Here is a 12,774-nt window from a genome sequence, read left to right on the forward strand (position 1 = left end):
TCGTCAACCAATTCTTGAGTGGAGGCTGAGGAATAATCATCGAAGTGTAAATTAAAATCACCCAAAATTGTAAAATTAGGGGTTGACCTGGCAAGGTTTGCTGCCGCCTCCGGAAGGTCCTTCTTAAAAAGACCAAGGGGGCCTGGCGGGTGGTATACCAGGATCCATGAAAAGGTGAACGTAGATGCTAGATCAATCACAAAGGAAAGACTTTCGCAATCACGGACTGAGTTTGCAGTAAATCTGCAGACAAAATTAGCCTTATATATTATGGCTAAGCCTCCTCCTCATCCTGAATTGCGATCAAGCCTTTGAATAGCGTAATTAAGGGGGAGAGATTGAACAACATCAAAATCCGTGTCGCCACTTAACCACGTTTCAGTTAAAAATAAAACATCCGGGTTCTTCTCTTCGAAAAGCAAGTGAATTTCAGTCGAATGTTTAGGAAGAGAGCGACAGTTAAGTAGCAACATGGTGATCTTTCTATCCTTGTGCCTAGCCAGTGGGGTGAAAGGAGAATTTTGAAAGTGAAATTTGCAGTTAGGGCATTGATAGCTAATATCAGGCAACATGGCGTGTGCACATTTACTAGATACCTCTTTCCTCATGTCATGTAGCTGCACGGCATCAAAAATAACTTTATCTTTATCAAAACCAGCGAAAGTTCCTGCCCCTGGACCCGGCTGGGCACAGACGGGCTTGCCTTAGGCGCGCCAGCGGCACGCCCGCTGCGCGGTCGCGTCATGGGCCGATTTATCGTGGCTGAGGTGACGGGAGTTAGCGTAAAAAACTAGACCGCTAACTAAACTAATTTGTGCCCCCAAGTGTTTCCCCTGTGCTCTATCACAGCTCACTAAAGCAGAGTACACAGATTTTCGCCCCACAATTGTCACACAATTAAAATCACATTAATTTGTTTTAAAAAAAAGAATAATCAGGCAGCAGGCATGCAGCATCGGAGGGGGAGTAAAGAAAAGTGAGTTATCGGCTTTTGGGTAAGTACTCGACTGGCAGAGTTAAGGTTCTGGGCACAGACTCAGGGGTCTCCCAGGGTCAGGTAAGTACAGTTGTTAAACCCTCAGCGGCACAGGGGCAGCCGGGTGCAGAGTGAGTTTGGCCCAATGTTATCCTATGGGAGGCAGGTGGGGGGGCCTTGGTTGGTGGCTGCTGACTAGCAGGACACGCGGCTGTGGGAGCTGGGCTCCTGGTCACCTGCTCAGGGTAAATGGGGAAGTAGGTAGGAGTAGACGTTACACTGACAGGGCCACTCGGGCGGCTGGGTGCAGGGTGCTTTTGAGCCTTCGGGCGCTTAATGGATTTCAATGGAAAAGCTCCAGATTGAACAAAGCCTGCAAGTTCGGGGACGAAGATTCTTCAGGTGCCACCACCACTTCGAGAGGTAAGTTGGGTAGTTGGAGGATAGGTAGGTACCCAGGAGTTGGGCACAGGGGGCCGCAGAGCGCCGGGTGCAGGGGTGCCTTTTGATGTCGGGAAATCTTACCCTCTGTTGATCGCGGCTGGGAGGGTACCTGGTTCTGAGGCTGCAGGCATCGTCAGGAGCGTTGAGGGGAGTCCTTGGGCGCCGGATTCGGGGTCACAGTCGCCGGGGAGACGTCCTCGGGGTCTTTGTTCACTCCGGCACAGGCCAAGCTTGGCGGGTGCAGAGTGTGCAGGGTTCGCGGTTCTGGGCTGATGCCAGGGGTTAGCAATCTGCTTTGAGCAGAGCCACTGCTCGTGGGAGTCCCAGTCTTGGTAGAGTCTCAAGGTGGTCAGTTCCTCCGGGGTTTTTGAGGTTGCGGACCACTGAAGGCGCCGGAGTTCCACAGGAGCAGGTTCAAGGATCAACAGGCCGGTAGGGCTGGGGCCAAGTCAGTTGATGTCGTCCTTTTGTTAGCAGCTGCACAGCAGGTCTTCTGGTTTCTTGATCTTCTAGCTTGTTGTTGAATCGGGATCGGAGGATGGAAGGTTCCGGGTGCCCCTAAATACTACATTTAGGGGAGTTACAGGTAGGTATGGGGCAGGGACCACTGGGTCCCGGCCCTGGGGTGGGTACACCCCCTATCCTGCCACTCTCCTGTGGGAGGGGGGCGGTGGCCTAGTCCTGATTGGGCAGGGCTCCCCATCTTCAAGATGGCGAGAGCCTGGGGACGTGCTTCACCTTGCCTCCCCCACCTGAGGGGTGGGGTTTGCAGAGGCTGGCACACCCCCTGTCCTTCCTTAGGGTTTACGGACAGTCTTCCTGCCAGAAAGGGGGTTGAGAACCGGTAGGGGCCAGTTGCTGGGTACAGCAAGTGGCCTGGAGAAGCTCACAAAGGCGGAATGCCTTTGAAGCTTCCCCTGCCCATCCTGGGGGAGGAGACTTTGCACCTCACCCAGGATGTGCATTGTTGCAGGCCCAGGAGAGCAGATGGCTCTCTGCCCAGGGGTCCAGCAACCTGTCTGCTGTGTGGCAGCCTAGGCAGCCCCTCAGACAAGACGTGGATTGTAGGTTAGGTTCAGGGGGCATCTCTAAGATGCCCTCTGTCGTGCATCTTACAGTAAATCCCACACTGGCATCAGTGTGGGTTTACTGTGCTGAGAAGTTTGATACCAAACTTCTCAGTCTTCAGTGTAGCCATCATGGTGCTGTGGAGTTCGTGTTGACGACCTCCCAGCACCATATACTCTTAATGGCAGCACTGCACTTACAGTTCTCAGGAATGGACCCGAGTACTGTTGGGGCACAGGGCTCATGCACCTGTGCCCACACCTCTGGCATAGGGCACCCGGCTAGAGGGGTGACTGAGGTATGCCAGGGCAGTGTGTGTTGTGGACATGGCACACAGGGATGTGTGCCATGTCGACTCTGTTTTGTTATGCACCCAGACACTCAGCCTGCAAAGGCAGTGTGTGTGTGTCAGGGTAAAGGGCCTCTAAGGGTGGCACAAAAAGTGCTGCTGCACTTAGGGGCCTTCTCTGGTCACAAGGCCCTGGGCACCTAGGGTACCATTTACCAGGGGCTGACAGGTGACCAGAGATGCCAATTGGGTTTTGGCTGTCAGGCAGTTTGTAGGGAAGGAACACAGGCCCTGGGCACCTGATTGGCAGGAGCCCAGGGCACAACAAGGAAAAGTGCATCAGTTATCAGGCAAAAATAAAGGGGGGGGAGGGTTACTGCAACAGAAACCCACTTTATTACACTTACTGCCTTTGTGTGTGGAATAAATGCTTAGAACCAACCCTCTAATAAGCCTAACGGCTCACCCACACTACCACAAAAGAGAGCATTTGGGTTATCATTTGTGCCTCTATCAGCCAAATGAGGTTTGCCAGGACTCTACACAGAGCAACTCATTTTGGTCAACTATATAAAGAGCCAGCTTCCTACGTACACAGATTTGAGCTGACTGCATATGGCTGCCCTTGGTAGTCATACCCAAAATAAAAGTCTCCAAATAGGTTATACACTTCAGGTCTTATATTTTGCCCGATGTTTACTTTTGGGTATGAACAAGAGAGCAAAGAAAAAGACAGACACACTAACAAAATTGAGGCACAAAAATTTAAAGAAGGCAGGAAAGGAGAGGCAAGATTTGGTTAAAGACACTAAGAGGAGGGAGAGATTACACAGACAGCAAGACATGAAAATAGGACTTAAACACACAGAAAAGAAATGGGACAAGAATGAAGAACAAGTCAGGAAGAGGTGAAAGTGACACAAACAATGAGAACGAGATTACATAGAGGAAGATTGAGATGAGAGGGAAAGAATTGTGATGAAAGGGAGAAGAGATAGACAAAGACCAAAACATAAATAACAAAAAGAACCATAAGAGTTGCAGAGGAAAGACACTATTTTTGAAAAATGCTGTTCAATAGTGGAAATGTCTCCACAGACCTAATTTCACATCATTACCTAAGTACTTTCTTATACCATCCTTACATTTCTCCCATCTCTGTCCTGGTCAGTGTACATATACTTAGATTCTTGAACATCTTTATACCCCTTGTGGTTCAAACCATGCACCTTTATTTTTTTTGGGCAGAGTTTTTATATAGCGTAAACTTTACCCGAATCGGGTATCAGAGCGCTTTACATAGCACCAGTTATGTTACATGAGGTCACACATTCATTCTTGTTAGGCACGGGGAGATTGAGTGATTTGCCCAGAATCACAGGATGTTCAGCGTCATTGCCGAGACTCGAACCCAGTTCCCCAGATTCGAGGTCGACCGCCCTAGCCGTTAGGCCATCTCCTGACTTTCTTTATTCTTCTCCTGACACTGACTTCAGAAATGATCAAGGAAGAGTAAAGGACATAAGACAACAGTACTGATACAAACACAAGAGATGCAAAGACAAAGACGGTTTGTGAATGTATGCCTCACTGGAGGTTCTGTTCCTACCTCCGCTCTCTGAGAGCTTCCCCCTATAAATCTTATCCTCCACCACATCTGTCCAGTAGAGGGAACTCTGGTTCAAGTGGAAGTCAAGGGCAATGGTGTTCCTCAGTCCCGGCACTAGCACACTGTAGTCGCCTTTATTCAGGTCAATACGGCGAATCTCGTGGCGGTTGGAAAAGATGATAAATGGCTTGAAGGGGTCTAGTGGAAAGAAAAGGAAAAAGGATAAATCCCATCAGTGGAATTGGAATTTTTGGTAGAAAAAAGGTCAAACAAAGCTGCTTCATACGACCTATCTGAACATATTCACATTTTGCTTTATAATCTTAGATATGTTTTTTGGCTATAGCAACTCTAATGTCACCAAAGCATGAAAACTGGGAATTCAAGATTCAAAAACATAGACACCCAACCTAAATCCACCAAAAAGACAATCATACATGTACCTGGTTTAAAACGGTACTAAAGCACAAACACAACAATTTGAGGACATGGCACTGAATAGTGCAGGATGTCAGGCTCAAGGTTTGTAGTTGCAGTCTATACCACACTGTATCTTACACTTAACTGTAAAGGGACCGAATGCAGAATGCACTGAATCTCAGTCCAAATGGAATATGGGGACAGTCGTCGTAACTTTATTTAGAATGATCTTATGAGGCTTCTTCGAAATTCCATGGTAGCCAAGACCTAATCATACGGGCAATGTGCTAAAATATATAAAAGCCAAGGCCCGATCTTAATTAGGCTTATCCTTAACCATGTGCAGGCCAGGATACTTTGAAGAGGGTCAGACTCTAAACTGTGTAGAATCCAAAATCTAATCAGAAACGCATGGATCATAAAATGAGTAGAAACTAAAACCCAATTGTAATGTGGTGGTTCTGAATATTCAGTAAAAGGGCCCAATAGAATGGTAAATGGCCCTAAACAACGAGGAAGCCAAGGCTAACTCAAACATGTGTGATTCTTAGCCATGCAGATGACCATGCTAAAATCTTATTGGTTTGGTACCAAACTGTGTAGAACCCCATCATAGTTTGGCTTGTGCCAAACAATGTAGAAATCAATGCCCAGCAATTCCAGGGCCTTCACAAACAACGTAAAAGTAAAAGCCCAGTCATATAAGGGCCTGATCAATTCAAAGCCTCTACGTGTATTGACTAATTCTAAAACAATAATAAGTCAAGGCTCAACCATACATACATAGACTTCTTCACAGGCCAATTAAAGCTTTCACAAGCGTTATAAGAGTAAAGATCCAGTTCTATATTTATAATTAAATATTATATATATTATAATTAATTTTGGGCAAGTACATCCAAAACACAATGCTAGTTTTCTTATAATTGATCTGAAGTTTATTTTCGGAGTGCAAGCATGGAATCAATTCAGTTGTTGCTGCAGCCTGTTCCAGTGGTGACAAGAATAACTAAATTGTAAGCATATGATAAATAAGGGACTGAGACGTTGTCCAGCTTTGGAGCATCTCTGTGATTTTGTTTTAATTAATCTGAAATGTAAACTAGATAAAGAGAGACAAGTGAAGGGATTAAAACACATCCTTGTTTCTAATCCATATTCATTCTTATCGTAGGAGTCAAGACCCTCCTATTAGATAGCTTTATCTGGACCCAGGTTTCACTGTGTAGTTCAACTATTACGTGAACTAGGCCATGATTCAATATACCACAAAGCTAGTTTAGATCAAAGTCGTCTATCTACTTAATCAAATGTACCTGAATAGCCGATGCAACATATAAACTGCTTTTTTTTCTTTGATGCTGAAGTTGTTTAAGTAACAAAATTAAAGATATTTGAGCATTTAGATATAAATACTTTGACAGAATGTTAGTATTTCCCTTCTTCTGCCCATTTTGCCAAAATGGCTAGTAGATGTTTTGCAAAAGGATTCCCATCAGTATCTAATAACAATACCAAACAGAAACTGTTAGGGATATTTGTAAATGTAATTTGTCAAAAGGTTGTGTTGGATCTACGGTCCAATCATGAGAAAGTATGGTCATAAACCATGTGAAAGTCAATTCTCAATCAGATATGGAATGGCTCTAGACCCAATGGAATAGGAGATACCCAGTCTCAATCGCACAGTTTCTTATTTTAAAGCAAGTAGGCCATGCGAGACAGTACACTTGACATGCAGAAAACTGTTCAAAGCTGTAAGCTTCAGCAGACGGTGGGCACCCGCAAAGGCGGTTTTCCTTGTATACTCGGAGGGTGTATACTGTTTTACAGTTTAAACCATAAAAAGTAGTTGGCTTTACCCGACTGTTCTCCTCAACATTAGTGTACCATTAGCAGGAAGTAAAATGTTTGGCTGGATCGCAACACCCTTACATCAATGATCATACCCCAAAAACAAAAACTCTACATGCGTAGGCAATATATTCGAACCACGTTCCTGGGAAGAGGTTTGTGAACTTACAGAAACATGGCCCCAACTACTGGTTACGGGCGATAGGATGGGCCAGCATACACAATTATCACCTACAACTAACATGGTCTCTATCTTTACCCTCAGTTGCGTTGCTTAACATCTGCTAGGGAACCAGCACTATGCTTTCACTTTGAGAGATGCTCTTTAACTGTGGTCCCTTTGCCACAGACCTCCTTTCACATCATCTCCTACATACTTTGCTTATACTATCCCTCCATTTCTCCCATCTCCATCCTACTCAGTTTACATATACTTGGATCTTTAACCTCTTAGTAGCCTTTACAGTTCAAAGCATCCATCTTTTTATGAGCTCAGTTCTCTGTATGACTTCTCTATCCTTCTCCAGACATGGTCTTCAGAAATGAGCAACCCCCTACTGAAACTCCTACCGAAGCGTCAGATGGGGCCGCCAGACATTTAAGAATGCTGCCGATCTCATCTCCAGCACTAGAAACAGCATGCGTTATTAAGTGGACATTAATACCAACCTAATTCCATTCCTCCCCTATCCATTGCTCCTGTGGTTAATAGTATTTGGACCGGTCTCTGTTGTTTTGGTTTTTAAAACCAGTTCAGACCAAAGCAGCAGAGCTAGGGGAGTGCTGGAAGCACACAAACCAGCCCACCTAATCCTTACAAGGTGATTTCCGATTTAGTATAATAAAAATGAAACCAATTTTACATCAACTCATTACATTAAAAGAAAGGGCATTTTGTCCTAAGTGTGAAAAACCACAATGTATTCGGAACTTAGTAGTTTCGAGTTAACTTCTGCCAACCTGATACAGCCTTCACCGAAAGGAGCACGAGGCACAAGTATGCATGTACCAGCACATTAATAGAGAGATAATAATCAAATTCATTGAGAAATGTGAGTGTGTCACATCTTTGCTATACAAAATACTCTATGCTGCCCTAAACTCAAACAGAAGAGGCAAAGAGGTTAACTAATGAACGGCGGTGCTGCAAAAAGGGCCTACACTGTCCTGTACTAAGCTTTATCCATCAATCCATCAAAACCTACAGGCTCTCATTGTACCTTCAACAACTACTTGGCAGTCTTGATAGCATTTTGAAATGCTTGATTCAAATAAATTGCAAAAGTAAACCACAATCATACCATAAACTGTTGTCTTAACTATAGGAGGGGCTAATTTTACATACCAATGCACAAGAAGTCATATTTCCATTCAATATCTAAACATGCGACTTGAACCGGCCTCTCAATTAATTAATGTGTCACTAAACGGAGGAGCTGCCCACTCTGGCTAATTTGTTAATAAAATTCAATAAAGTATGTTTAAAAAACTAAATCAAAATCATGAAGGGCAACCTGTCTCTAGGAGATCTCTGTTTAGTGTAGGAGGAATATAGACATCAGACTAGCATCCTGATCGTTGGTATGCTTTGGTCCATTCTGTTATGAAGAATCTGGTGTGTGCCACCTTAGCCCAAACAGATACTCATGAAACATAAAATCAGAGTGATGGCGACGGGAGACAAGGGATCAAGTTAAATGAACAGCCCAACAGACAAGGAAGGATATGTATGGGGAAGGCTTGATAGGAAAGGTATATAGTTTCCCAAAGTTTAAAGGAATTGATAGAGGAAATGTTGTCGGGGGAACAGCAAAAAAAAACATGCCTTGCCATCAACAAGACATTTCATAAGGTGCAAAGTCCAAACCCACAGTGCATCATTAGTTGATTTTAGAGGTCTATCAATAGAGATTCAGGAACAGCATAAGAGACAAAACAGAAGGCTTGCTATTAAAATTCAGTGCTTATGACCATTAACAAAGATTCCTCAGAGAAGAACTTGGAGTTTGAGGATTTGCTTTTCGCACAATTCCAGATCAAGCCAGCTGCTGTAGTCCAGGTGGAGAAGAGCATGAGCAAAAGCCCCATATAAGTTCTGAGGAAAGTTATCTGGAGGAGCAATGATAGTTTTGCAACCATGGCAAACATGTTTGACTTTCCTCAAGTGTTTCCTCTTAAGTGGCGACCTTTCCAGTGCAACCTGCACAAGGTCATCCACGTTTATCCCTGCATGCTCTCATCTGCTTAAGAAAGGTGTGCATAAGGGATGACACTGGCTCCTGTTCACCATAACCCCACTGTGTGTCAATAAAAGCGCTGCGGTAGATGTGTGTGATGCCACAGAAACGGATGAGGGTGCGAACTACATTGGCTCCTTAACAGAAGGCGAGATGCCACTGAGTCGACCGAACAGTGCTGTGCCAAGCTTATTTACGACACTCAGAAGCACCATGGCCCAATCTGTCAGAGTGCCTAGGATTGGGTAAGAATCTCCCCCTGCCGCCGCTTCCTCCTCCACCTCCTCCTCCTCCTCCTACGGGATGTCATCATACATCTCAGGGTTTCCCCTGGAGCATGTGATGTGTCTGATCCCTCTTAGGCGCATGATGAGCCGCCGCGGCCACCTCCACCACTCCAATGAGCATGCTCCAAGGAAGGTCGAAAAATCTCCCGAACTTAACACACCTTTGAATAACTTAATATCCGCAAAGGGCAGGAGAGGACTAATTTGCTACTAGTGATTTGACTCAAGTGTGTTTAGTAGAAGGCGTTCTCCTAACTTCTCAGTTTCATCATCCAAGGAAAATGAGTCTAGGAATACTCTTGCAAGGCTAATCAATTACTATCCGAGATGGCGACAAAGACATTTCAATGTTCTGAAAAGGACCAGGAAAGAAACAGAGGACAACCGTGGTGTACCAGGAAGCCCAGGGCTGGAAACTACAAGGGGCCAGAGTGCCTGAAGGGAGGGAAATGGACTGGTAGAATAGGTTGGGCAGTTCAAATCCCCTGTCAAATTCTAGTCACTATGATCCAAGGTAATTCAGCTCTGATACCTTCCACTATGTAGCAGTCTCTCAGGTCTCGTCATCTTTACAGTGTGCTTGCTTTCATAATGCAACACAAGCGAATCACATTTCTGTATTCTCTTACTGTCCAAAAAGAATAGCTTTTACATTTATAGTGAAGTACATTAGAGGCATTTACACATCACACTCACAATAGAATACCTGCAGCAGTGCTGGCTGAATAGCTTGGGTGGGGTCTTACATTTCAGCTGTAGAGCTTTGGTTTGGGGGAGGAGCGTGATCTAGATTCCAAGGGCAGGGCTGACAGCACCATCATAATTCCAGATATAGTGCTAGTCACATTGCAAAATCCAAAATGGTTCTGTGACAGGGAGGGGAAATACAATACGAAAACAGAACAGTTGACTTTGGAGAACAGGGAGAGGCTTGCTCTCGTAGGGATGTCTGCCACAAACTGCAGGTTTTAGTGGTTCAAGTGCGGAGTTGGGAGATAGTGTGCGGATGAATCTAAAACAGAGTTGCTATCTTTTGGGGAGGCTGTTATGCAGGCGTGCAAAATTGGAAAGCCCTAAAATTGACCTGTGCTGAAAAGCAGCAATAAGGTCTACATAATACCAGTTAGGATGTGTCTGCTAACTAGAAAAGGTTTCATAAAAACCAGAGCCTATGAATTTGTTTACCACATTCTATCTCTCAAACCTCTCCCAACAAATAAATGTTGCATTCCTCATGACTGCAGGAGAGACGAGCCACCCTTTTCACACCCCTTCACACAACTCGTCTTTTTCAAACAATCTTTTATGTTTTGTTGTAATTTCAGTTTGAAGAACTTGGTAAGCAGCAAAAGAAAACAGCCGAAAATACTTTTTAAAACAAGGCACTGCAGCTGCGCTGCCAGTGAACCACTATCATATTGTTTGCAATACATTTTGTCACCTGTAGGTCAAGTTACTTATCTTCAGTAGCGCTTTATCTGGTAGAGACATGGTATAGCCACAGATTCCTTAACTTTGAGTTTCCCCAGCATCAGACTGGATCCAGAAGATTTTTCCACGGGCCTTACCTCTGAACGCTGATAGGTGTCGTTGGTCGGCTCCGCGTGGGGTCCTTGGTGTTGTCTGCGCCGTTGTGACGTCTCCGTCATCTATATAGGCACCACCTCAGTGTTCTGACGTGACTTACTTTTCACAACTTTCCACACCAGAAGCGTGGCGCCATGAAGGGCACTGACATTGGTGTGTTTTGAACAACTAGGGCCCTAAAAGGGATCAGTCCTGACCCTAGAAACCTATTAGCAGTGTAGGGAGGATCGGTGGGTCGATAAGGAATCTGCATCTAGATCACGTCTCTAACAGATAAAGCTTTATCGAAGGTAAGTAACTTATCCATCTAATAGACACATCTAGCCGCAGATTTCTTACCTTTGAATAGGTACCCAAGCAATACTATCCTCAAAGGAGGGACTGCGGACAAGTTTAGACCAGGAAGTCCTGCAGGGCAGAGCAGCTAAAAAGCTGCTCCTGCGGACTTGATTGTCTAGGCAGAAGTGCTTAGTAAATGTGTGCAGGGACACCCACGTTGCTGCCAGACAAATGTTGAGGACTGGAACTCCACGTTGCAACACCTGGGTAGCAGCCTTAGTTCTGGTGGAGTGAGCCCTTAAGCCTTCAGGAGGCTGCCTTTTGGCCAGACCATAGCAAATTTTGGTGCAGAGGATGACCCAGCATGAGATACTCCTCTTATGCCCCACACAACCTTTCTGCAAGTCAACGTACCCCACGAAGAGATGGTCATCCACCCATAACTATATAGTGAGGTCAAGGTAGAACGACAACACTCTTTTTGGGTCCAGATGCTTAAGTCGTTTTTCTTCTTTAGAGGGGTGCGGAGGAGCGTAGAAAGTGGGCAAGGTGACACATTGCCCCACACGGAAAGGTGTTACCAATTTCGGGAGGAAAGAGGCCCTAGTGCGAAATACAAAATTGTCAAGAAATATCATCAGGTAAGGAGGTCTGGATGACAAAGCCTGCAATTCGCTCACCTGCCTGGCAGATACGATAGTCACTAAAAAGGCTGGTTTGATGGTAGGCAGCTGGAGGAGACATTTGTGCAGAAGTTCGAATGGCGCACACATCAGGAAGGTAAGAACCAAATTAAGGTCCCACCGAGGCATAATGAAAGGAGAAGGTGGGAACATGTGTACAAGGCCTTTGAGGAAATCTATTTACAATAGAAGATTTAAACAATGAGGGTTGGTCTGGCAGCCCCAGGAAGGCAGACAAGGCCAAAAGGGACCCTTTGTGAGAATGCCCAGAGTAGAGCCATGCTGGGCAAGGGTCAAAACAAAAGGTAAAACTTGAGAAAAGGAAGCAGAAAGTGCATGAAAGACGTCTGACTCTCCGCTACCAGGGCGGCAAGTCCCCCTGAGCCACATGCCAAGGTGAGGGGAGGCGTGTTCCCGGGCACGAACGGGTACCACCAATGAATCCACTAATCTAGGACTACCTCACAGGATCACTGAATGGTTTTATATATTTGATACCTTTTTCACTTTTGCTTTGATTCACACACACTGAGCAGCACCACTAACAAGTAGGTCCTGAAGAAAGCTGCTACACCTCTATGTGAGAGTGACTAGCCTGAAACATGTTGAACACATATTGGCACAAACTACAGGTGTATGTTTTTCCTGTTTTTGATCCCGGTCCAGGAACGCATAAATAAAGGTATATTGTGTACCTTGGAGCTAGTTTTATTACCACTTCCATTTGCACCGCTCCCCTCATTACCTTGAGCTCATCACTTTGTTATTTAGCATACCCTTCCTTACAAAAAACATCTCTGAGCTCCTCCCTCTCAGATAGAGAGTTGTTGCCCTTGTGGTGACTAGGCATCGTGGCATGAGGAGAATTCCAATGATGAAGCATGCCACCTTTGAAGGGTGAGGAAATTCGTCCTCTTAAAGGGATATCCCTTTGTGGCATGGTCTTTTTTTGAAGGTTATTATCTTTTAACCCCAAGGGTTTCATAATTATGGTATATTCATAGTTCAGGGAGCTAACCCTTGCAGTTCTCTAGACCTTCT

At 45.1% G+C, this 12,774-nt stretch overlaps 1 protein-coding gene across 2 annotated transcripts in view; it reads right to left on the reverse strand.

The window, feature by feature from the left end:
• LRP1 (LDL receptor related protein 1) overlaps nucleotides 1–12,774 on the reverse strand; it is a 1,298,976-nt gene that overhangs the window by 867,760 nt on the left and 418,442 nt on the right. For both annotated transcript variants that reach the window (XM_085654639.1, XM_085654638.1), the window contains exon 24: nucleotides 4,387–4,584. In XM_085654639.1, the coding sequence (XP_085510765.1) occupies nucleotides 4,387–4,584 (198 nt within the window). The remainder of the gene's footprint in view (nucleotides 1–4,386; nucleotides 4,585–12,774) is intronic.

This window comes from Triturus cristatus, chromosome 4_1 (genome assembly GCF_964204655.1).
Source record: "Triturus cristatus chromosome 4_1, aTriCri1.1, whole genome shotgun sequence".
Lineage (NCBI taxonomy): Eukaryota > Metazoa > Chordata > Amphibia > Caudata > Salamandridae > Triturus > Triturus cristatus.